Here is a 24,754-nt window from a genome sequence, read left to right as displayed (position 1 = left end):
TTTACAATAACTGACAGCAATTTGGTTCGAATCGGCGACAAAAAATTTTTGGAAAAAAACCACGTACCCCCCCCTTCTATCTAATTTTCACTTCGGAAAATCATTTAAACGCCCATAGCTCCCTTATTAAGCCACATATGGCAATGAATTTTGCACCGTTGGATTGCTCTTGTCAAGGCGCTTCTTCTGAGCCGAAAAAAATTTACCTGGATTTTTCCGTTTTAGAGAAATTCGCAAAAAACCAAAAAATCCATATTTTTGCCTCCCACAGCAAAAAATGGGTTCAATGGCCGGAACTTTTACTATACCTGAATTCAACTCATCCTTTACAATAACTGACAGCAATTTGGTTCGAATCGGCGACAAAAAATTTTTGGAAAAAAACCACGTACCCCCCCCTTCTATCTAATTTTCACTTCGGAAAATCATTTAAACGCCCATAGCTCCCTTATTAAGCCACATATGGCAATGAATTTTGCACCGTTGGATTGCTCTTGTCAAGGCGCTTCTTCTGAGCCGAAAAAAATTTACCTGGATTTTTCCGTTTTAGAGAAATTCGCAAAAAACCAAAAAATCTATATTTTTGCTTCCCACAGCAAAAAATGGGTTCAATGGCCGGAACTTTTACTATACCTGAATTCAACTCATCCTTTACAATAACTGACAGCAATTTGGTTCGAATCGGCGACAAAAAATTTTTGGAAAAAAACCACGTACCCCCCCCTTCTATCTAATTTTCACTTCGGAAAATCATTTAAACGCCCATAGCTCCCTTATTAAGCCACATATGGCAATGAATTTTGCACCGTTGGATTGCTCTTGTCAAGGCGCTTCTTCTGAGCCGAAAAAAATTTACCTGGATTTTTCCGTTTTAGAGAAATTCGCAAAAAACCAAAAAATCTATATTTTTGCTTCCCACAGCAAAAAATGGGTTCAATGGCCGGAACTTTTACTATACCTGAATTCAACTCATCCTTTACAATAACTGACAGCAATTTGGTTCGAATCGGCGACAAAAAATTTTTGGAAGAAAACCACGTACCCCCCCCTTCTATCTAATTTTCACTTCGGAAAATCATTTAAACGCCCATAGCTCCCTTATTAAGCCACATATGGCAATGAATTTTACACCGTTGGATTGCTCTTGTCAAGGCGCTTCTTCTGAGCCGAAAAAAATTTACCTGGATTTTTCCGTTTTAGAGAAATTGTCAAAAAACCAAAAAATCCATATTTTTGCCTCCCACAGCAAAAAATGGGTTCAATGGCCGGAACTTTTACTATACCTGAATTCAACTCATCCTTTACAATAACTGACAGCAATTTGGTTCGAATCGGCGACAAAAAATTTTTGGAAAAAAACCACGTACCCCCCCCCCCCCTTCTATCTAATTTTCACTTCGGAAAATCATTTAAACGCCCATAGCTCCCTTATTAAGCCACATATGGCAATGAATTTTACACCGTTGGATTGCTCTTGTCAAGGCGCTTCTTCTGAGCCGAAAAAAATTTACCTGGATTTTTCCGTTTTAGAGAAATTCGCAAAAAACCAAAAAATCCATATTTTTGCCTCCCACAGCAAAAAATGGGTTCAATGGCCGGAACTTTTACTATACCTGAATTCAACTCATCCTTTACAATAACTGACAGCAATTTGGTTCGAATCGGCGACAAAAAATTTTTGGAAAAAAACCACGTACCCCCCCCTTCTATCTAATTTTCACTTCGGAAAATCATTTAAACGCCCATAGCTCCCTTATTAAGCCACATATGGCAATGAATTTTGCACCGTTGGATTGCTCTTGTCAAGGCGCTTCTTCTGAGCCGAAAAAAATTTACCTGGATTTTTCCGTTTTAGAGAAATTCGCAAAAAACCAAAAAATCCATATTTTTGCCTCCCACAGCAAAAAATGGCTTCAATGGCCGGAACTTTTACTATACCTGAATTCAACTCATCCTTTACAATAACTGACAGCAATTTGGTTCGAATCGGCGACAAAAAATTTTTGGAAAAAAACCACGTACCCCCCCCTTCTATCTAATTTTCACTTCGGAAAATCATTTAAACGCCCATAGCTCCCTTATTAAGCCACATATGGCAATGAATTTTACACCGTTGGATTGCTCTTGTCAAGGCGCTTCTTCTGAGCCGAAAAAAATTTACCTGGATTTTTCCGTTTTAGAGAAATTCGCAAAAAACCAAAAAATCTATATTTTTGCTTCCCACAGCAAAAAATGGGTTCAATGGCCGGAACTTTTACTATACCTGAATTCAACTCATCCTTTACAATAACTGACAGCAATTTGGTTCGAATCGGCGACAAAAAATTTTTGGAAAAAAACCACGTACCCCCCCCTTCTATTTAATTTTCACTTCGGAAAATCATTTAAACGCCCATAGCTCCCTTATTAAGCCACATATGGCAATGAATTTTGCACCGTTGGATTGCTCTTGTCAAGGCGCTTCTTCTGAGCCGAAAAAAATTTACCTGGATTTTTCCGTTTTAGAGAAATTCGCAAAAAACCAAAAAATCCATATTTTTGCCTCCCACAGCAAAAAATGGGTTCAATGGCCGGAACTTTTACTATACCTGAATTCAACTCATCCTTTACAATAACTGACAGCAATTTGGTTCGAATCGGCGACAAAAAATTTTTGGAAAAAAACCACGTACCCCCCCCTTCTATCTAATTTTCACTTCGGAAAATCATTTAAACGCCCATAGCTCCCTTATTAAGCCACATATGGCAATGAATTTTGCACCGTTGGATTGCTCTTGTCAAGGCGCTTCTTCTGAGCCGAAAAAAATTTACCTGGATTTTTCCGTTTTAGAGAAATTCGCAAAAAACCAAAAAATCCATATTTTTGCCTCCCACAGCAAAAAATGGGTTCAATGGCCGGAACTTTTACTATACCTGAATTCAACTCATCCTTTACAATAACTGACAGCAATTTGGTTCGAATCGGCGACAAAAAATTTTTGGAAAAAAACCACGTACCCCCCCTTCTATCTAATTTTCACTTCGGAAAATCATTTAAACGCCCATAGCTCCCTTATTAAGCCACATATGGCAATGAATTTTGCACCGTTGGATTGCTCTTGTCAAGGCGCTTCTTCTGAGCCGAAAAAAATTTACCTGGATTTTTCCGTTTTAGAGAAATTCGCAAAAAACCAAAAAATCTATATTTTTGCTTCCCACAGCAAAAAATGGGTTCAATGGCCGGAACTTTTACTATACCTGAATTCAACTCATCCTTTACAATAACTGACAGCAATTTGGTTCGAATCGGCGACAAAAAATTTTTGGAAAAAAACCACGTACCCCCCCCTTCTATTTAATTTTCACTTCGGAAAATCATTTAAACGCCCATAGCTCCCTTATTAAGCCACATATGGCAATGAATTTTGCACCGTTGGATTGCTCTTGTCAAGGCGCTTCTTCTGAGCCGAAAAAAATTTACCTGGATTTTTCCGTTTTAGAGAAATTCGCAAAAAACCAAAAAATCCATATTTTTGCCTCCCACAGCAAAAAATGGGTTCAATGGCCGGAACTTTTACTATACCTGAATTCAACTCATCCTTTACAATAACTGACAGCAATTTGGTTCGAATCGGCGACAAAAAATTTTTGGAAAAAAACCACGTACCCCCCCCTTCTATCTAATTTTCACTTCGGAAAATCATTTAAACGCCCATAGCTCCCTTATTAAGCCACATATGGCAATGAATTTTGCACCGTTGGATTGCTCTTGTCAAGGCGCTTCTTCTGAGCCGAAAAAAATTTACCTGGATTTTTCCGTTTTAGAGAAATTCGCAAAAAACCAAAAAATCCATATTTTTGCCTCCCACAGCAAAAAATGGGTTCAATGGCCGGAACTTTTACTATACCTGAATTCAACTCATCCTTTACAATAACTGACAGCAATTTGGTTCGAATCGGCGACAAAAAATTTTTGGAAAAAAACCACGTACCCCCCCTTCTATCTAATTTTCACTTCGGAAAATCATTTAAACGCCCATAGCTCCCTTATTAAGCCACATATGGCAATGAATTTTGCACCGTTGGATTGCTCTTGTCAAGGCGCTTCTTCTGAGCCGAAAAAAATTTACCTGGATTTTTCCGTTTTAGAGAAATTCGCAAAAAACCAAAAAATCTATATTTTTGCTTCCCACAGCAAAAAATGGGTTCAATGGCCGGAACTTTTACTATACCTGAATTCAACTCATCCTTTACAATAACTGACAGCAATTTGGTTCGAATCGGCGACAAAAAATTTTTGGAAAAAAACCACGTACCCCCCCCTTCTATCTAATTTTCACTTCGGAAAATCATTTAAACGCCCATAGCTCCCTTATTAAGCCACATATGGCAATGAATTTTGCACCGTTGGATTGCTCTTGTCAAGGCGCTTCTTCTGAGCCGAAAAAAATTTACCTGGATTTTTCCGTTTTAGAGAAATTCGCAAAAAACCAAAAAATCCATATTTTTGCCTCCCACAGCAAAAAATGGGTTCAATGGCCGGAACTTTTACTATACCTGAATTCAACTCATCCTTTACAATAACTGACAGCAATTTGGTTCGAATCGGCGACAAAAAATTTTTGGAAAAAAACCACGTACCCCCCCCCTTCTATCTAATTTTCACTTCGGAAAATCATTTAAACGCCCATAGCTCCCTTATTAAGCCACATATGGCAATGAATTTTACACCGTTGGATTGCTCTTGTCAAGGCGCTTCTTCTGAGCCGAAAAAAATTTACCTGGATTTTTCCGTTTTAGAGAAATTCGCAAAAAACCAAAAAATCCATATTTTTGCCTCCCACAGCAAAAAATGGGTTCAATGGCCGGAACTTTTACTATACCTGAATTCAACTCATCCTTTACAATAACTGACAGCAATTTGGTTCGAATCGGCGACAAAAAATTTTTGGAAAAAAACCACGTACCCCCCCTTCTATCTAATTTTCACTTCGGAAAATCATTTAAACGCCCATAGCTCCCTTATTAAGCCACATATGGCAATGAATTTTGCACCGTTGGATTGCTCTTGTCAAGGCGCTTCTTCTGAGCCGAAAAAAATTTACCTGGATTTTTCCGTTTTAGAGAAATTCGCAAAAAACCAAAAAATCTATATTTTTGCTTCCCACAGCAAAAAATGGGTTCAATGGCCGGAACTTTTACTATACCTGAATTCAACTCATCCTTTACAATAACTGACAGCAATTTGGTTCGAATCGGCGACAAAAAATTTTTGGAAAAAAACCACGTACCCCCCCCTTCTATCTAATTTTCACTTCGGAAAATCATTTAAACGCCCATAGCTCCCTTATTAAGCCACATATGGCAATGAATTTTACACCGTTGGATTGCTCTTGTCAAGGCGCTTCTTCTGAGCCGAAAAAAATTTACCTGGATTTTTCCGTTTTAGAGAAATTCGCAAAAAACCAAAAAATCTATATTTTTGCTTCCCACAGCAAAAAATGGGTTCAATGGCCGGAACTTTTACTATACCTGAATTCAACTCATCCTTTACAATAACTGACAGCAATTTGGTTCGAATCGGCGACAAAAAATTTTTGGAAAAAAACCACGTACCCCCCCCTTCTATCTAATTTTCACTTCGGAAAATCATTTAAACGCCCATAGCTCCCTTATTAAGCCACATATGGCAATGAATTTTGCACCGTTGGATTGCTCTTGTCAAGGCGCTTCTTCTGAGCCGAAAAAAATTTACCTGGATTTTTCCGTTTTAGAGAAATTCGCAAAAAACCAAAAAATCTATATTTTTGCTTCCCACAGCAAAAAATGGGTTCAATGGCCGGAACTTTTACTATACCTGAATTCAACTCATCCTTTACAATAACTGACAGCAATTTGGTTCGAATCGGCGACAAAAAATTTTTGGAAAAAAACCACGTACCCCCCCCTTCTATCTAATTTTCACTTCGGAAAATCATTTAAACGCCCATAGCTCCCTTATTAAGCCACATATGGCAATGAATTTTGCACCGTTGGATTGCTCTTGTCAAGGCGCTTCTTCTGAGCCGAAAAAAATTTACCTGGATTTTTCCGTTTTAGAGAAATTCGCAAAAAAACAAAAAATCCATATTTTTGCCTCCCACAGCAAAAAATGGGTTCAATGGCCGGAACTTTTACTATACTTGAATTCAACTCATTCTATACAATGACTGAGCAATTTGGTTCGAATCGGCGACAAAAAATTTTTGGAAAAAAACCACGTACCCCCCCTTCTATCGAATTTGCACCCCGAAAAAACATTTAAACGGCCATAGCTCCCTTATTAAACATACTATGACAATGAATTCTACACCGCTGGATTCCTCTTTTCAATGCGTTTCTTTTGAACCGAAAAAATTTTACCTCGCTTTTTTCGTTTAAGTGAAATTCACAAAAAACAAAAAAACTCAAAACTGGAACCCACTCGGAACCGATCCGGAATTCACCCGGAACCTTCCCGAAAGGAACCCATCCGGAGCCGATCCAGATACCACCCGGAGTAGACCCGGAAACCACCCGCAATCCATCCGGATCCGACCCTAAACCCACCCCGAGCCGACCGGGAAATCACCCGGGACCCACCCGGAATCCACCCGGAAGCGACCCGGAACCCATCAGGAGCCGACGCAGAAACCACTCGGAAACGAGCCGGAAACCACCCGGAACCGACCCAGAAACGAAACCACCTGCAATCCATCCGGATCCGACCCGGAACCCACCCGGAGTCGACCCGGAAACCACCCGGTACCGATCTGGAAACCACCCGGAGCCGACCCGGAAACCACCCGAAGCCGACCCGGAAACCATCATTTTCGAAAACGTTTTGTAAAACAAATAACACATACGAATGAAATTGACAGTAACATTTGACTGTTTGATTTACCTACTTGATTTTTTGACTTGTTTTTTTCCAACTTTTTTTTTTCTCTCAAAAATGTCCAATGTCCTTATATAAGATAACAAATTTTTTATACTGTTATTTAGACAATTGAAAGGGCTATTAGAATCAAGAAAAAAAATAAGGGGTTTCCATTTAAAAAAACTATCGATGACGTCATAACTCGAAAACAAATGACTGCTTGGAATTTTCTTTGGTACTAAAACAGGTATTTTTATAAACTAAAATTGACCTGTCCAAAGATTTTTTTTGAAAAAAATTTTGTTTAGTTTTTAAGTCATTTATTCCATACTTTTGCCGCTCACTGTATACCTGATCAGACTGCACGTTTTTTGACAGAAGATAGACACAGAAAACAAGTGTGGCGGGAATTAATCTGCAAGGCTACAACGGTTTTCTACATAACGTGAAACAATTGAGTCACGTCACTGAATAGTAGCGTCTTGGCAACCGGCAAACGCAACCTTGACAACAGTCACCATGGGTATGCAGTAACACACAAATAAATCATCACAACTTTTTTTTTTGTAATTTTTTACAAATTAGAATAGTCAGGTACGCGGTCGGTCTTGCCTAAATATCGGATATTTACATAAAAATAAATAAATCACTGATTGTTGTACGACTGGGACGTGGTACAGTTGATGTAGCTGAAACTAAACGTCGGCTTGTCGTTGAAGGACACCTGAAACACACATCTCATCACGCCTCGTCGCAAACTCGCCGTCACATACTTGAACTGTAGAGCTGTAACTCCTCGAATGCTCCTTGGCCCTGGGCTCGGTGTAAGGATCTGGCAGGACGCTCTGCAAAAACTCTCGCAATTCAGACGCACCGACTCGCGCCACAAAACTACCATAAGGGCTTGTTCAGGACAATTTAATTTTTAGGTCCAAAATTGTCCCGAAAAGGCCCACATACATACAAGTAATAAATTCACCTTGTTATTCATTTCGGGGAAAATCGTGCACAGGTTGAAATTGGTCAAGGACGTGCCTGCACTGTTGATGGAGGGCGAGATCTCTGGATGTTGGATGTTGCTCCTGCTCACTGGAACCGGAGGCAGCGGCAGCAAAGATCCCGTCGCCAGATCGTTCGACTTGGTGAAGGGGTTTTTGCAGGGGTAAAGTTGCGGTGTGGGCGGTTGCAGGAAGCCCGTGTGCGTGTGAAAATCGTCGGGCAGAATCGGCGAATTTATCGAACCCGGCATCGACAGAAACGGAAAATCGACGAAACCCGGCAAATTGGTCTCGTTCGAGTGTTTCCGTTTCGACTTCTTCGGAGTGACGGAACACTGTTGCTCCCTCGCGTTCCTGTTTTGGTTCTTATTACAGTTCTTATCCTTGTTCACTTGGGGGAACAGGTTCAAGTTGTCGGTGTAATCGTGCGACGGCGGCGCCACCTCGTGCATAAAATTGTAACTGGACGTTATGGCGGTGGTGGGGATGAAAGTGTTGGCCGTGTAGGTGTTGTTCTGGAAGGTGTTGGGGAAATTGTGACCGAAAGGTGGAGCACTCTGGTAGTTCTGGTTCTGTTGGATGTAGTTGTTGTCTTGTTGGAGGTCGACGGTGGGGAAATACGGAATTATGTTGTCGTGCAAGAACGAAGAAACGGACATGGGCTTGTTCCCTCCGCTGTAATTCTGCTGCCTGTTCTTCTGGTTGACGTCGCTTTGCATCTGATGCCCGATCAGAGCCTCCGCGGAATAACTATTCTTAGCGACGTTCCGATTCTTCGGTGCCGACTCGCAAAATATCTCGCTGCTGCTCGAGTACCCCAACTGTTTCATCTGACTGCCTTTCGCTGCACCGCTGGACTCCACTTTCGAAGGATACACCACCTCCTTGTTCTCTTTCCTCTGACCAGACTTCTGCGGTACTTTCTTCGCCGACGACCTGTTGCCGCTGTTCCGTCTGGTTGCGGTACGCGCCGGTACTATTTCCTTGTTGTGATCCACCAGCTGGCTCACCGAAAGGAAGTTCCCCTGGTTACCTTCGTAGTTCTTCAAGCGTCTCGAGTTGTCTTTCTTTTGACATTTGTCAGTTTTTTGGTCCGCAAACGTAAGCGGATTGCCCAAAGCCAAGTCCCCCACTAGAGTTGGGAGCGTGGACGAGACGAAACTGTGAGGGGGGTCCAGGAATTGGGGTATTTTGGTGGGCGACCAGGAGAACTGGTTCTCCTCGACTTCATTTCTCTGGTACGTGTTCACCGGTGGTACCAACGGTAGATCTAGACCTTTGCGCGTGTCTTGGTGGTGTCCCCCGACTTCGTTGTTGCTGGGGTACACCGGATTCGTATTAAAATAGGTGGTCTGGCTGTTGGTGAAAGTGTTAGTCGGGTAGATGGCGTTGTGACCGAACTCGCTCTCTTTGGTCGTGAACTGAGGTAGCGCATAGTCCGCGGGAGTTTGCAATCTGTTGTCGGGAGTTGTCATCCAGTTGATAGGAGGTCTGCTCTGGGTCAAATTCTTATTCTTCGTACTGTTACTGCTACTGTTGAATTTATCCTTAGAATAGTGCGCATTGGAGTAGTAATTCGTGGTTGGGAAATACGTGTTGGAGTCATTTTTTCTGTAATCCGTGTAATTCTCGTAATTGAGGGAGTAGTAACTCCTATTGTCAGTCTTTGGAATCTCCTTGTAGTAGTTCTGGTTGAAATTGTTATCAGTCGAATTGCTATAAGTGTAAGTGTTGCTGTTCGTATATAAAGGATCTGGATAGCTCTTGATGGGATTGGGGTAGGAACAAGTGGTACTCCCTTTACTAGGTTCAAAACTGTTACAAAACCCTTTCTGTGGAGTATAATTCGCGCACGCCGTCTGCTGCTTGCTTTCCAGATTTTTTCCGACGCTCGGCTTCGCTTGGTAGCTGATCTGCTGACGCACCGAATTCGTACTGTTGGTACTACCGAAGTTCTGTACTGGATTGCGGTTCTCGAAACACGGCACCAACTCGTTTTTGTCCTGTTGTCGCTGCTGATAATCGACTTTTTTCTGTTGCAAGGCGGCGCTGCTCTCTTGTTTGGTGTCAGTTTTGGTGGTGGTACTGACAGTGCTCGACGCTGTTGTCGCGGCGATGTTTCCATCGAACGAGTTGTAAAATCCGCTGATATCTTTCGACGAGAAAAACGACAAATTGTCCAAGTTGAGAAGGCTGGGAGTTAGACTTTCCGACTGTGTGGGCTTGGTACTGTCCATGGTACCGATCTGTAAGAGAGTCGGCGTCCCTCTTTGGCTGTCAGTGTTGTCTTCTTCGGTCACTTCGGTCACCTTGACGCCTGTCAACGACGACACCAGAGGGAAAGCGAGCAGAAACGCTGCAGTCGGTGACGTAGATTCGGGATTTTGACAGCCAGCCGGTACTTGCAGCGACGCAAAGATGTCATTCGACAGTTCGGAATGATTTATATTCAGGTCGAGCGTTTCTTCGGGTTTCTTCGTCTCCGCTTCGCTAGTTTTAGGATTCTCCCCTACTTTCTCTTCCGGTCCCTTACTTTTCTTTTCTTCTTTATTCTCTTCTCGGGCGAGTTTCTGCGGTACTACTTCCACCGCCTTCTCCACCTCCTTCTCGTTTTTCTCCTCTTCAACCCTCACTTTTTTCGCTTCAGCCACCTCACTCTCACCATCCGGCGACTTCCTCTTCTCACCCATTTCCGGCCCGTCGCTCTTTGTCTCGGTTTCTTTCGCTGCGTTTTTCTTTTCCGCCGGTTTGGTCTTGACGGGTTTGGACTCAGTTTTGTTCAGTACTACGTCAGCATTGGAGTACCGAGACGTGAGAGCTGGGATCGGTACTTTATTCACTTGAGTAGTTTTAGTAAGGCAGTACTTTGGTTTAATTCGAGCCAAAGTCTTGACACTGCTGGTCGTAATTTTACCCGACTGGGTACCGGCGGTACTCATCGTTACGCTCGCTGGATTTCTTGGCAACAATATGATTGGGGGTCTGGTGATGATTTGAGGAGCGAGAGGAAGGACGGTTTGTTGAGGCAGGACCGGCATGATAGTACCGTTGGCAAGGATTAAAGTACCGGGACCTAAAGGAGGAATGGAAGAAACAGTTTTCGTCGCTTTTGATGACACCAGCGGATTAGTAATCAAACCTGAGTTTGTAATGACTGCAAAAACAATTGTTATTTAATCAACGGACGGTACCACTTTCACACCAACCTGTGGAAGTGGCGCCAAGAATATTGTTTGACGGGGCGTTTGTTATGACGTAACAGGGCTGCGTCATGCTGGGTTGCGAAAGCACTATCACGCATTTTGATGGAGACAAGGCTTTAGATTTTTTCTTCTTTCCTGGTCGAAGTTTTTTGGAATCAGATCGATTCAAAATTGCTTTTCTATGTTTAGGAGTACTATTTTGACCGCCTACTTTATTTTTATTTTTATTTGTAAATTTACGAACCGGCAATTTTTTTACAGACGCGTTATTTTCCTCTACAAAAACAATGTTACAATTGAATTAAAAACAAAATTATGACGTCCAGACTCACTTTCCAATTCCCTTTTTTGCAAAATTTTCGCCTGTTCTGGCAAAATCCTGTTGGACCAGTATAAAGGATTCTTAAATTTTCTAACAATGGCACATCCTGGCGGAATTGTAATTTTGGCATCGCGTAACAAACTGGACAACTGCTCATTTTTACTGAGAAGTCTTTTAATACGTTCCTGAAGTTTTCTAAATTCCTCCCCTGGAGATTCAGGTTAGCGGGACAAATAATTTTTCAAAAAACTTACTTTTAACTTTTTGAGCGGAGTCGTCATTATTTTCCGACATCAGACTCTTAATCTTTGTCTGGAGCTCCTCGATGTAAGTCGCGGCATTTCGTAAGATATCGATTTTACTGGTGTTAATTGAAGGGTCGTAACACGGCAATAACTTACATAACGTTGTGAAGGCCTCATTTAAGCGATTTCTGCGTTCTTTCTCCCATTCACGGCATTTACTGCAACATAACCTTCAGCGACAAGAGGGTTAACGTGATACACCAACCTTGACTCTCTTGGCATAATTATAATTACAAGTTAACTTAAACTGCATCTTTTTTGGTTTTATTCACCAATTAACACATATTGTGTCTCTCTAATCGCAATTAATCACAATAATTAAATCATAACCTCAAAAATTACACTTGTTTTCGCCAGCCGTCAATTGTCCATGTGGTTCAAGTTCCACACCCAACATTCAGAAACAATATAAAAAACAATTACCTTCACACTAAAATAAATAACATGGACGTATTTAAACCTTTCTAAAAATGCATCGCATCGCTTTTTATATTATTCTAAAATTCCTAGATATTTATTTAGGAAAATGTATAAGATATTCAACAATACGAATGTGGTACTCTAGCCACAGCCGCTGTGTCTGCCGACTGCCGTTATCTTTGACAGTTGTCAAACAACTGTCAAATGGATGTGCACGTCAATTTTGAATAATAAAATACTTAAAAATGTCGTGATAAGTGCATTATGGCCACCTATCTCACCCCAAACCGGCACGGCTACAGCGTCCGTTTCTCCCCTTTCAACCCCGACCGACTGGTGGTAGCGACAAGTCAATATTTTGGGTTAGCCGGTGGGGGCACCCTCTTCATCTTGGATCTGACCCCCGAGGGCAAATTAACCGAAACTCAAACCTACCAGTGGTCGGACGGCCTGTTTGACGTCGTCTGGTCCGAAAACAACCCTTCGCTAGTGGTAAGCGCGTCCGGCGACGGCGGTTTGCAACTGTGGAACCTCACCGCCCCCAACACACCTCCCGTCACGTTCTGGGAGCACAAAAAAGAGGTCTACTCTCTAGACTGGTCGCGGACGAGGCAAGAACAGCTGATTTTGAGCGCGTCATGGGACTGTTCCATCAAACTGTGGGACCCCAACCGGCAATCATCCCTCAGCACCTTCTGCGGCCACTCGCAGCTCGTCTACGGCGCCATGTTTTCCACGCACGTGCCCAACTGTTTCGCGTCGGTCTCCGGGGACGGGACCTTGAAATTGTGGAGCACCTTGAACCCGCAGAGCCCCACGTCGTCGTTCCGGGTTCACGACGCGGAGGTCCTCGCATGTGATTGGTGTAAATACGACGAGAACATGTTGGCCACCAGCGGGTCCGACGGGCTGGTCCGGGGGTGGGACATCAGGAACTACACCCAGCCGGTTTTCCAGCTGAAGGGCTGCGAGTATGCCGTGCGGAGGGTGCAGTTCTCGCCGCACCACTCCACCGTGCTCGCCTCGGTCAGTTACGATTTTACCACGAGAATCTGGGATTATAAACAGGGTTGTGACGCTTTAGAGACGATTAAGCATCATTCTGAGTTTGTGTACGGTTTGGACTGGAATACTCACAGGAAGGGGCAGTTGGCCGACTGCGGGTGGGACAGCTTGGTCCACGTTTTCACCCCCAAATGCCTCGACAACTACAATTGAAGACTGGCAGGACGATTCATCTATTCTATTTTTAAGTAGTAAAGTCAGTTCCTAAAGTCTTGACCAAGCGTAGATCCGCGAAAGACACCGAATATGTTGTTTGATTTTCTTATGATTTCTTGTAAAAGACTGACACGTCTCTAAATTGTTTTAGCTAAGCGTAATTTGTTAACTTTTATTTTTTATATTTGTATTGAAAATTATGAAATAAATTTGTAAAAAAATAGAATTGGGTTTTTTTTTCTAGGAAGACTAGGTGCAATCCGTTTCATGAAATTTTGTGCAGAGAAATGATGAAATCATTATTCTTGCTTTCCCAGACGTAAAAAATTCCTTTCATAAATTCGTAGTAAATGTAAACGATGGATCAACAAAAAATTTAAAGTGGATACGTAACCACAAAAGTTTTTGACGAAATATTTGTGCAAATTATCTTGGAATTGTTCATTTTTTTTGTGTGCAGGAAGTACTGTACTAAAACCCTAATTGCCGTGTCAGATTGATTTCGCGTCTAATCTGACTACCACAACGCGCCGCGCCACCTGCCGACGGTGGCGAAACCACAAAAAACTCAACTCTTCTATTTGAGAGACATTGAAATTGACATTCACCCGAGCGTCTCAAATCGATCAAAATCCATCAAGTGTGACGATTAATTCGTTCGATTTGTTTACCAGATTACCCCAAACTTGCGCCATTAACTTGACATTCTTTAGAAATCTCTCTAACGCAAAAAATCCATGTTTTAAGCGGCACATTTCATTAAACCATTTGCGGTTTAATGCTTTTTTCGCTCCGGCAAATATAAATACCACTTCTCAACAGTTTGGATCCAGTCATTGTCCAGCACTCAAACAACAACGATGAACCTCATCGTAAGTAGCGACTCGTTTCGACCGCCGAGGGCCTTCACACTATCTTTGCAGGTGACCTTGATCATCCTCCTTGCCATATCTACGACCCTCGCCACCAACATCACTGAAGAGGCGGCGACGAACAAGACGAAACGTACGATAGGCGGCCAGGTACAGAATTATGGCGAAAACCGACCGGTCCTACTTTATCCGGATAATTCTGGGGCCCCTTCGGGTGGCCTGAACGGGTTCTACGCCCCTGTCACGATCAAACCCGTGTTCGATCCAGAAGTCCCCAAACAGGTGGCGGCGCAGCAAGTTCTCTACGAGTTCCAGCAGACCCCGACCAACGCTGTCAGCAACGTTCACGTGAACCAATTCTACCAACCCTTGCCACAGCAGAGCAAATCAGATAATGCGGCGAGTCCAGGCCCGGCCCAGTTCAACGCAGGCCCCGCCCAGTTCAATCAAGGACCCGCCCAGTTCATCAGCGGTTCCGAATCGGTGGCCACGCCTGTCCAGCACAGCTCGCTGATCAGACACGGCCAAAATTTCGCCCAGGTCCAGTTCCAGCCCCTTCCGGGAGCCCCGCACCACATCCAGACCCATCAGTACGTCCCGGGGAAGTACCTCTACGTCAACGGGAAGATCATATACCAGCCTAGTCCCAATCCAAACCACGCTTTCCAAAGACCTGTCAGTTTCGTGTACAACCACCCCCAGACCCACACCCACAAGTACATTACGCACCCGGTGATCCGCCCCATGCCGTACCGCCGCTTCCACCCGCCGCAGCCTCACCAGGTCCAGCAGATCACCAAACCGATCCCCGTTCCGGAGGTGAACGAGGAGCAGAACGAGGAGGACACCGCGGAGGAGGATAACGCGCAGGTCAAAGAGGAAGAGGTCGATGAAGCGGAAGAAGGCGACGACAAGGCGAGCTACGAGGAGAGCGACGACGACGAGGACCGCTACTTCAGCAAGTACTCGTTCAACGACGACGATGACGAGGATCACGCCAGGTACAGAGAGGAGGAGGAAGATGAGGACAGCGAAAGGGGTTCCTCGAGGAACGTGCCGAAGAAACAGAAGAAGAAAACCGCCAAACCGCAGAAATACAGCAAAAGTAATAATTTTAAATACAGCGAGAATTACAGCGCCAGCAGCAAATTCGAGAAACCTGGCAAGAAAGGAAAGAAAACTGGGAAAGTCCCAAAGATGCACTATAAATCTGTGAAGTACTCAAAGGAAGGACAGGGGAAGCCCCGCATCGAAAGGATCGAAGGGAAACAGTCACAGAACGTGCCGATCGTGCACAAACAGAAGATTTTCAAAGAGAAATGGTACGTCACGAAGAGCACCGATGACTCAACATCCATGTAGTCCAACTAGTTTAACCGTTTTTTATTTTTATTACGTGCTATATTAAGTAAAATAGTATTTTCTTGTTTTTTTTATTGTTGTTTTGTTATTTAATAAATACAGTTAACACATCCTTTCGTTTTCATTTTCATTTCACGGACGGATTGATTTGAACGTGACCTCTGAAGAAATTTTAATTATACCATGTAATTTTACTTTCATTTGAATTGTCAGGCAGGAGTAAAAGTCGGAGGACCTTTCGTATTTCTGACGGGTTTTTTAATCGTTTTTAAGAAATCAGTACCATTTTTATTTACACTTGATATAGTTTCGATCAAAAAAGAATTAACATTTGTCTTGTGAAATCGACAACAACGAAAGTCGTCTGTGCTCACCGCTTTTTTTTTTATTTCTATGGTATTGTAATAAATACACATGAATGATTAAATGTGTGTCTATTGAAAGATGAATTAACAGCTTGCAAAAAGCGGCGGACAAAGCTTCAATGACCTCAGCTGGGTCTATTAATAAGATTTTCCTTTTGAAATAAAATCTCTGAAACCAAATATTCTAAAATCAAACGATTTTTACTAAATTTAATACTTTAGAATGCATTGAATGATTCTGTACAGAGCGCCCAGAAATGTGGTAGCAAGTTTTTCGATTGGTCCCGCAAGATGACATTTTTTTACAGAGACCTTTTTTATGCATGGCAACGCCGCTATCTAAATTGAGATAAATAAATGTCAAGAATTGCCAAACGTAAAACATTCAAATTTAAATTTTATTGAAAATGTTCAAATTGTCCACCATTATGCTCAATGCATTTAACTGAACCCTTCGAGTAACATCTCGACAAATTTTAGTGCACAAATCGGGGGTAAAAATTGTTCGGAAAACCTCCTTAACATATTCTTTTGAAAAAATTCAAAAATTGAATGTTGCAAGATTGAACAAATTTGGCTTTTCGAAAATGCCATCTTGTGACACTTTGTGTAAAAGTTGCTACCACATTTCTGGGCGCTCTGTATAACAAAATAAAACTTGGGATTTTTCTTTTGAGGTTAGTACTCAAGTTATAGCTTAAATGGCATCTAAATTCCTCCAACTCATCTCACTATTTTAGTCCGATTTACATGAATTTGTTTCAAAATCAAAAATCCACCAACACTACCTCGAAAATACAACAAACAACGTCGCCAACTTTTGTTTTGAGTGTTTTTTGGAAGTGTCAGAAAAACGTGAGGTTATGAAATAAAACTGTTGACAGTCGTTTTGGTCGTTAGTGTTAATGAGCGCTCGCTTTAATTTGGCGGTTAAAGGATTCCTTGTTTTCCAAGTTTTTGTGACAAATTGAAGGTCAAATTTTGGCAGAAAACAGAAAAAAATGAAACTTATTCTAGGGATTTATTTTTTCTGCCAATATAATTCAACAAGTGGTGGATTTTTCATTTTGGAACAGATTATAGGTGTATTCAATTCGTTCGCGTGTAAATTGGGATCTTTTTGGCACTCGTGTGCCCTTAAAACGCTCGTTTCACTCACGTTTTAAACTGGCCCACTCATGTCAAAAAAGCCCAATTTACACACGAACTCGTTAAATAAACTAAACTGCTTTTTTGACATGACTGGGTCAGTTTAAACGATAAAACGTGAGTGAAACGAGCGTTTTAAAGACCCATGAGTGCCAAAAAGAACCCAATTTACACACGAACGAATGTTTTTTTGTTCTATGAGCCATCTTTAAAATTAGTTTGACGTTTCGTTCTGACATTTATCAAAATCCATTCACACAGGAGAAAATTCTCAAATTTTGACAGTGTCGAACAAAAAATGTGTATTTATTTTTAGTACCTTCGAGACTTGATAAAAAGTGACAAAAAGAATGTGGACTTCACAAAAGATTGTGCAGACGAAAGTCTCGCAGATGAGTGGTCACAAATGAAAGTATTTCATTTTACCACAAAAAAAAACTTCACAAATAATCGATCAACCGCAAAACAGTGACTAGTGTAACATTGAATTATTATTTTTGCTTACTTTTTTTGAATAAAACCAATAAGAGACGTTAAAAATTTGTTACCATCCAGCATCCATTGATGCGGAGTTGAATCTGACATTAAATTATCATAATAAATATTGTGATCTGATAAACTTTGCAACAAATCGGATTACCTTTCCGTTTTAATTCCATCAGAGTTAGATTTCCTTTTAAATATCACGAATTTTAATGAAAGTCGTGATTACAGGGAGAAGCCCTAATTCAACACGGAAATAATTTCCTCTTCTTGCTTTACTCCTGTCATATAATTACATTAGATTATTTATTTAAACGCGATTTTTAACAAACTGGTCGCTATATAAACACAACCATCCCATCCAAGAATCACAGCTACCAGAACCATCATGTTCAGCACCCAAATGTCCCAAATGGTAACAAAACACCTCAACCTGTCAAAATAAATCAAACCGTTTCGTTTTAGATAACCTCCGTTGTGTTGTTCTTCTTGGCCATCGCCTCCGCCGGCACCGCCTTCGAGGGCCACTTCCCGCACGACTTCGCCGCCTTCGACAGCTACGCTTTCGTCAAACCCAAGCCTCACACCCCGTCCCCGGGTGAGATCGCCGCCGCCATTCAAGCCGCCAAAGAGGCCTCCTCGAACGTGATGGCAGCCCAGGAGCGCGTCCAGCAGGCCAAAGACGACGTCCTCAACCAGCAACACATCGCCAACCACAAGCAGACCCAAGCGGCGTTGGCTCTCCAGAAGACCGAAGCCGCCGCCGCCGTCCAACAACAAGAAGCCAAATCGGCCGCCAACACGCTCATCCAGGCCCAACAGAGACTGGCCCAGGCCAAAGCGGAGGTGGCGGAGCTCCAAAAGATCGCCTCCGCGAAAGAAGCGCACGCCGCCGTCGTCATCCAGAAGTCTGCGGCCGCCGCCGCAGCGGAAATCCAAAAGAGCGGTAAGAAGAAATCCAGTCAGGTTCAATCATGATTGTTTGTTTTGTAGATGAAACCGCGAGGAAACTGGCGGCGTTGCAGCACTCCAATTCTGTGATCATCAAGCAAGCCGCCGCCGGGAAAGAGGGAGCTTTGTCAGCGACTTCGGCGGCTGTCGCGGCGGAGCGCGGTGGCGATCAACACGTGCAGTGGGTCGCCGCCCCCAAATTCGTCCACATCAACCCGTGGGGTTGATTTACTTGTAGCGCTCGATTTCGAGAAATAAACACTAAACCTTGACCTTGTTTTGTTTTTTTGGGGCGGCGGGGACGATCAGACGAATCGATATCATCTGGATTCGTTGCCATAGAGACGGGTGCGGTCCAGATCATCATCACAACAGCGGTGATGCGAGTTTGTTGAGGATGTGGAAATATTTTGTTTTTGTGTGGAATGTGGTCCACGCCAATGGGGACATGTGGTCGTCGCCCAACCCCACCGTTTTCAACATCGGGGGTGTGTTGAGCAGTAACGACAGTGAATATTACTTCAAAGAAACCATCGCGGTGAGTCTCACCCTTCTGATCGTCCAACACTCGACACTATCTCTTCCAGCACCTGAACTTTGACTCGCAATATGTCCCCAAAGGGGTCACCTACTACGACACTGCAATCCTCATGGACCCCAACCCCATCCGAACCGCCCTCAACGTGTGCAAGTACTTGATTTCGAGCAGAGTCTACGCCGTTGTGGTGTCACATCCCTTAACAGGAGACCTCTCACCAGCCGCCGTGTCCTACACCAGCGGCTTCTACCACATTCCGGTCATCGGAATCTCGAGCAGAGACTCCGCCTTTTCGGACAAAGTAACATCCCCCCTCGACTCTACCACGACTAAGACCTTCATTTCAGAACATTCACGTCTCGTTTCTGAGAACCGTCCCTCCTTACTCCCATCAAGCGGACGTGTGGGTCGAGATGCTCAAACACTTCAACTACAAGAAGGTCATCTTCATTCACAGCTCTGACACCGACGGGCGAGCGCTTCTGGGGCGCTTCCAGACCACGTCTCAAAGCCTAGAAGATGACGTCGAGATCAAAGTGCAAGTGGAGTCTATAATAGAGTTCGAGTCGGGTCTGGACAGCTTCAAGGGGCCGCTCGCAGACATGAAGAATGCCCAGTCGAGAGTGTACCTCATGTACGCGAGGTAAACCGACTCCTCCTGGATTTTGGGTGTCTCAATTGGGCGTTTCCAGCAAAACCGACGCCCAAGTGATATTCAGAGACGCGGCGGAATTCAACATGACTGACGCAGGGTACGCGTGGATCGTCACAGAGCAGGCTCTGGAGGCCAACAATGTTCCCGAGGGAATCCTGGGACTGAGACTCGTCAACGCCACCAACGAAAAAGCGCACATCAAAGACAGCATGTGAGCGTTTTGAGGCGAGCAAAGAGACGAATCTGGTCGTAGTTATGTTCTAGCGTCGGCTTTGCGCGATTTGAACCAAACCAAAGAGATAACCGAAGCTCCCAAAGACTGTGACGATTCTGGACAAATCTGGGAAACCGGTCGCGACCTCTTCGACTTCATCAAGAAGCAAGTCTTGATGAACGGAGAGACCGGCAAAGTGGCCTTCGACGATCAAGGCGACCGAATCAGCGCCGAATACAACATCGTCAACATACAGAGAAAGCGCAAACAAGTGACCGTTGGCAAATTCTTCTTCAACCGGGTACGATCTTCTGGTCTTTCGCTTGCGCAATTGATGGTTGCTGTTGTAGGTGAGCAACCGTATGCATCTGGCCGTCGACGAGAAAGACGTTTTGTGGCCAGGTCGCCAACACGTCAAGCCTGAAGGCTTCATGATTCCGACTCACTTGAAAGTGTTGACAATCGAAGAAAAACCCTTCGTTTACGTTCGCAAACTCGTCGAGCCACAAGATCTCTGCACAATCGACGAAATTCCTTGTCCCCACTTCAACACCTCTCAAGACAGTAAGTTTGCAACTCTTTGCGACATCACTCGACTCTTTTTGAAGTGAAAACTTCTTTAGACGCGCCACATTTTATTCCCGGGCAGTGAATTAGTTTCATGCGACACGGTCAAATCGTTCGCAGCACGAGCTAAAATCGTCCGCAGCACAAGCGAAAATAGTTCGCAGATCAGTGAAAATCGTTCGCAGCACGACACGGCAAGCTAAAATCAAGGGAGTTGAGTTTTTTAGCGGAGGGAGCGAAAAACAATCAACTGTGCGTCACTTGTCAATTTTAAATTTTCATTGTACGTTGTGTTGTGACCTGACTGACCTCAGTGCAGAGTTGCAGGAGTACAACGTGATCAAGAATGACTGAATCTGTTGGTAACAATGAAAATTTGAATGATTTTGGTACCACTGTAATCTAAACACATTTCCGCATTTCCGGTTGTTATCTTTGACAGATTTGCCAGGCGAATTTGACGTTTACGATCAAAGGGTCATCCTTGTAATAGCATAAACATACCCGACATAACCTATTTTTTTTTTTAATGTCCGGTCAGTGCCAATTACGAAACAGAAAAACACCAATATTTTTCAATTGTTTCATTGCCAACAGACTCAGTCATTGTTGATCACGCTGTATATACAGGATATTTCACGAGTGATAATGAGCCTGACGTAATTTAAAATGCAACCCACATTAAATTTCCGAAAAAAGCTGGCTACTGTCATTAAAATGTCCGGCTTTTTTTGAAAATGTATTGTGGGTTGAATTTATTATTCCGTCAGGCTCATTATCACTCGTGAAATACCCTGTATATAATAGATATAAACAATAAAGACACGACAAATATTGTAAGTTTACAGATGAATGTAGGATTTAATACGTACCTAGGTACCTAATTCTCAATTATATGATATGGCTTCAACAATTCATCTATTGGAAAAATTTGTGTAGCAAAATGTGAAGAGGAAAATGGACAAATTATCATAATACAGAGTATTGCTATGAAAACCTTGTGTTGTGTTCAATATCATCGTCAAGAAAATAAAACTTAAACATCCAAACATAACCTCACAAATTTTGCCAGAGTGTACCTCTAAAAGCGGACGTATTTTGCAGTTTCTATTGAAAAATACAGATTTTTGAAGTTTATTTAAAAACAGCATTGGAATTAAATAATATTAATTATTTATGCCTTGCTCCTTATTCCTCCAAGTCATCCATAATGATATATTTTTTATAGAATAGGTCCTACATATTACTTAAAATCAGTAACGAGCATTATAGAAGTTTTCACTTCTGTCGTGCGGTCTTAAGCACACACTCTTTTTTTTTCAAGTTACGGCCAATTACTGCTGCAAAGGTTACTGCATGGATCTCCTCAAAGAGTTGTCGAAGAAGATTAACTTCACTTACAGCTTGGCTTTATCGCCTGACGGTCAATTCGGTAATTACATCATCAAGAACAGTTCTGGTAGCGGCAAAAAAGAATGGACCGGTCTCATTGGAGAACTAGTGGGGGAAAGAGCCGACATGATCGTCGCTCCTTTGACCATCAACCCCGAAAGAGCCGAGTTTATCGAGTTTAGCAAACCGTTCAAGTACCAAGGGATAACCATCCTGGAGAAGAAACCATCAAGATCATCCACTCTGGTGTCGTTCTTGCAACCTTTCAGCAACACTCTGTGGATTTTGGTGATGGTTTCTGTACACGTTGTAGCTCTGGTGTTGTACCTCTTGGACAGATTCTCTCCTTTCGGGCGATTTAAACTCGCCAACACTGACGGCACCGAAGAAGATGCTCTCAATTTGTCCAGCGCCATCTGGTTCGCTTGGGGTGTCTTGCTCAACAGCGGAATCGGCGAAGGTACTCCGCGAAGCTTCTCCGCGAGGGTTTTGGGAATGGTTTGGGCGGGTTTTGCCATGATAATTGTAGCCTCGTACACGGCCAATCTCGCTGCTTTCCTCGTCTTGGAACGTCCGAAGACCAAACTGACCGGAATCAACGACGCTAGGGTGATTTTCAATGATTGTGACTTTTTTTCTTAAGTTGGGAACATTTTTCATAAATTATTTTGGCAAACTTGATACCTTGATCAGAACATTGGCGTACGTACGTCATTTTGTATTAATAAATTGTGTCAAATAGCCGAGGACGCCTATGTTTATGTCAACTATCATATTAAAAAGCAGAATAACCAACAATAATATTACCAACCTATGAAAAAAAGTCACAATCATTTAAAATCACCGGGTATCTCCCGACTGTTTACAAACTGACGATAATCAAAATAATTCAGCTCAGGAACACCATGGAGAATCTAACTTGTGCAACAGTGAAAGGTTCAGCTGTTGACATGTACTTCCGGCGACAAGTCGAGCTGTCAAACATGTACAGAACGATGGAGTCCAACAACTACAACACGGCTGAACAAGCTATTGAAGATGTCAAGATTGGGTACGACAACTCAATTATTTTGAATTTTAGATTAAATGGGGTTTTAGGAAGTTGATGGCGTTCATTTGGGACAGTTCGCGGTTGGAATTCGAAGCTGCCCAAGACTGCGAGTTGGTCACAGCTGGAGAACTCTTCGGTCGGTCTGGCTACGGCATAGGCCTCCAGAAAGGGTCTCCGTGGGCCGACGACGTCACCCTAGCCATTCTAGACTTCCACGAAAGTACTTTAAATATATTTTTTTAAAAGTCCGCGTCTACCTCTGTCCGTTGTAGGCGGCTTCATGGAGAGCCTGGACAACAAATGGATCCTCCAAGGCAACGTCCAACAGTGCGAACAGTTCGAAAAGACCCCCAACACCCTCGGCCTGAAAAACATGGCAGGAGTGTTCATCCTGGTGGCGGCGGGGATCGTGGGAGGGATCGGACTGATCGTGATCGAGATGGCCTACAAGAAGCACCAGATCAAGAAACAAAAACGAATGGAGTTGGCCAGACACGCCGCCGACAAGTGGAGAGGCGCAGTAGAGGTAAGTTAGCGCGTGTCGACACGAATTCTAAATTTTCGAAGTTCTCCGATTACCAGAAGAGGAAGACTTTGAGGGCTTCGGCTACCACTCAGAGGCGGATCAAGTCGAACGGAGTGAACGACCCGGCCACGATTTCATTGGCCGTCGACAAGTACCAGAGGATTGGAGGGGCGGAAAGGGCGTGGCCTGGGGACTCCGATATAAGGCAGCGACGCGTGGACGACAGCGGCGGTGTGCAGCCAGTGCCGAGGTATCTGCCGGCGTACACGAGTGACGTCTCCCACCTCATCGTCTAATAACGTCGATTAGATGTAGAAAAAATTGCTTCGATAATTGTGTTTGGACATTAAGTGTAACAAACAAATTATAATTAAAGTCGTAATAAAAGCAATCGTTGATAATCATCGTCACTGTCTTCGCTCGTTACGAGGTCACCAGGTGCTTAATTGCAATTTGTTGTAAAAATGACTGTCGTCATGAAAGCGGCAACTTTTTTTGCTTTATTTTACTACGACGAAGCGAGACGATTGAACAAATTGCTCGTTTTTTACTGCATTTTGATAAATGCAGTGCGAATTGCCAACGAATGCAGTCTTTTCAAGTTAAATGTTGCTGCAAACGAGTCGCATCTCGTCGGTGAAGTACCTCAACAAGTCGAACACCTCACTGGCATTGTTTACCAAGTCACGACTCTTTTTACCATCTTCAGACACAACAAAGAGATTCGTGCTCTATTTGCACACCTACGCCAGATTCAATTGCCGTTTCCGCTGCACACTCGCTGCACCAAACTCCTAATTTGCATCACTCTGACAGCCAGCTTTTTGTCACCTCTACGATTCTACCCCGACGCCAAACTCATCGCGCGCGACATGTTTCGTTCGATTTCGTTATCAGTGGCCGAACTGACACTTTTCATTTTTGTCTTCCACGTGAGGGGCACCCTCGAAACCCTCCTCGTCACGTTTCGAACCACCAATCTGACCCAAACGAAAATGAAACTGATCAGAACTAGTTTCGGTGAGCTGTGTCGACTCAGCTTTAAAACTAGCCTAGTTCTGAGATTCTATTTGGCGGTGTTTGTCCTGTTCACAATCGTGCGAGTTTGGGCCAAGATTTACGTCCTAATTCACCATCTCTTCGTCGATCATGACAACGAATTGCTGACTTGTGCGAGCTACTCTTTGGAGTTGTCGCTTCAAGTTTACAAAGCCGTTTCGTTGTTTTTTTGTGGCGAAAACATTCAAAACATGGTCAGATGGCGAGTGACAATTGTCCTGAAC

The 24,754-nt window shown here is 43.2% G+C and overlaps 5 protein-coding genes across 6 annotated transcripts; 4 read left to right on the top strand and 1 right to left on the bottom strand.

The window, feature by feature from the left end:
- Window positions 1–7,419: 7,419 nt before the first annotated feature.
- LOC138126489 (probable serine/threonine-protein kinase DDB_G0282963) lies at window positions 7,420–12,101 on the bottom strand. The gene is made up of 7 exons (XM_069042248.1): window positions 11,911–12,101; window positions 11,655–11,863; window positions 11,411–11,608; window positions 11,082–11,354; window positions 7,857–11,029; window positions 7,651–7,722; window positions 7,420–7,601 (listed from the first exon to the last, which is right to left on the bottom strand). The coding sequence occupies exons 1-7, from the start codon at window positions 11,925–11,927 to the stop codon at window positions 7,524–7,526; spliced, it is 4,020 nt and encodes a 1,339-aa protein (XP_068898349.1). The 5' UTR covers window positions 11,928–12,101; the 3' UTR covers window positions 7,420–7,523.
- A 192-nt stretch (window positions 12,102–12,293) lies between these two features.
- On the top strand, window positions 12,294–13,572 carry Pex7 (Peroxin 7). The gene has a single exon (XM_069042254.1). The coding sequence runs from the start codon at window positions 12,390–12,392 to the stop codon at window positions 13,341–13,343; it is 954 nt and encodes a 317-aa protein (XP_068898355.1). The 5' UTR covers window positions 12,294–12,389; the 3' UTR covers window positions 13,344–13,572.
- Window positions 13,573–13,616: 44 nt separating this feature from the next.
- LOC138126493 (uncharacterized) lies at window positions 13,617–15,691 on the top strand. The gene is made up of 2 exons (XM_069042252.1): window positions 13,617–14,218; window positions 14,270–15,691. Exons 1-2 carry the CDS (start codon window positions 14,207–14,209, stop codon window positions 15,578–15,580), a joined length of 1,323 nt encoding a protein of 440 aa, XP_068898353.1. The 5' UTR covers window positions 13,617–14,206; the 3' UTR covers window positions 15,581–15,691.
- Window positions 15,692–17,076: 1,385 nt separating this feature from the next.
- Window positions 17,077–18,800, top strand: LOC138126496 (uncharacterized abhydrolase domain-containing protein DDB_G0269086-like). Its single transcript, XM_069042256.1, has 3 exons — window positions 17,077–17,992; window positions 18,043–18,523; window positions 18,571–18,800. The coding sequence occupies exons 1-3, from the start codon at window positions 17,966–17,968 to the stop codon at window positions 18,753–18,755; spliced, it is 693 nt and encodes a 230-aa protein (XP_068898357.1). The 5' UTR covers window positions 17,077–17,965; the 3' UTR covers window positions 18,756–18,800.
- An 18-nt stretch (window positions 18,801–18,818) lies between these two features.
- Window positions 18,819–23,858, top strand: Nmdar1 (NMDA receptor 1). 2 transcript variants are annotated; one of them, XM_069042249.1, is made up of 11 exons: window positions 18,819–19,066; window positions 19,116–19,367; window positions 19,414–19,709; window positions 19,759–19,932; window positions 19,975–20,236; window positions 20,286–20,499; window positions 21,827–22,503; window positions 22,788–22,945; window positions 22,993–23,165; window positions 23,218–23,471; window positions 23,513–23,858. In XM_069042249.1, the coding sequence occupies exons 1-11, from the start codon at window positions 18,926–18,928 to the stop codon at window positions 23,765–23,767; spliced, it is 2,856 nt and encodes a 951-aa protein (XP_068898350.1). In that variant the 5' UTR covers window positions 18,819–18,925; the 3' UTR covers window positions 23,768–23,858. The 2 variants fall into 2 exon arrangements, with proteins under 2 accessions (XP_068898350.1, XP_068898351.1); XM_069042250.1 differs by having other exon boundaries at window positions 18,822–19,066; window positions 23,528–23,858.
- The last annotated feature ends 896 nt before the right edge of the window (window positions 23,859–24,754 follow it).

The sequence above is a fragment of the Tenebrio molitor genome, chromosome 3 (assembly GCF_963966145.1).
Source record: "Tenebrio molitor chromosome 3, icTenMoli1.1, whole genome shotgun sequence".
Taxonomy (NCBI): Eukaryota; Metazoa; Arthropoda; class Insecta; order Coleoptera; family Tenebrionidae; genus Tenebrio; species Tenebrio molitor.
This window is presented reverse-complemented; position numbering and strand designations above follow the sequence as displayed.

Bases quoted from the DNA above. Each gene is read 5' to 3' on its own strand.
- Pex7 (XM_069042254.1), top strand. From the start codon at position 12,390: ATGGCCACCTATCTCACCCCAAACCGGCACGGCTACAGCGTCCGTTTC.
- Nmdar1 (XM_069042249.1), top strand. From the start codon at position 18,926: ATGTGGAAATATTTTGTTTTTGTGTGGAATGTGGTCCACGCCAATGGG. The intron at 22,504-22,787 runs GTGATTTTCAAT...AAAATAATTCAG, and splicing joins CCGGAATCAACGACGCTAGG to CTCAGGAACACCATGGAGAA. The intron at 22,946-22,992 runs GTACGACAACTC...ATGGGGTTTTAG, and splicing joins ATTGAAGATGTCAAGATTGG to GAAGTTGATGGCGTTCATTT.
- LOC138126489 (XM_069042248.1), bottom strand. The intron at 11,609-11,654 runs GTAAGTTTTTTG...CTGAATCTCCAG, and splicing joins CTCCGCTCAAAAAGTTAAAA to GGGAGGAATTTAGAAAACTT. The intron at 11,030-11,081 runs GTTGGTGTGAAA...TTGTTTTTGCAG, and splicing joins TCTTGGCGCCACTTCCACAG to TCATTACAAACTCAGGTTTG.
- LOC138126496 (XM_069042256.1), top strand. From the start codon at position 17,966: ATGTTCAGCACCCAAATGTCCCAAATG. The intron at 17,993-18,042 runs GTAACAAAACAC...GTTTCGTTTTAG, and splicing joins GCACCCAAATGTCCCAAATG to ATAACCTCCGTTGTGTTGTT. The intron at 18,524-18,570 runs GTAAGAAGAAAT...TTTGTTTTGTAG, and splicing joins AGCGGAAATCCAAAAGAGCG to ATGAAACCGCGAGGAAACTG.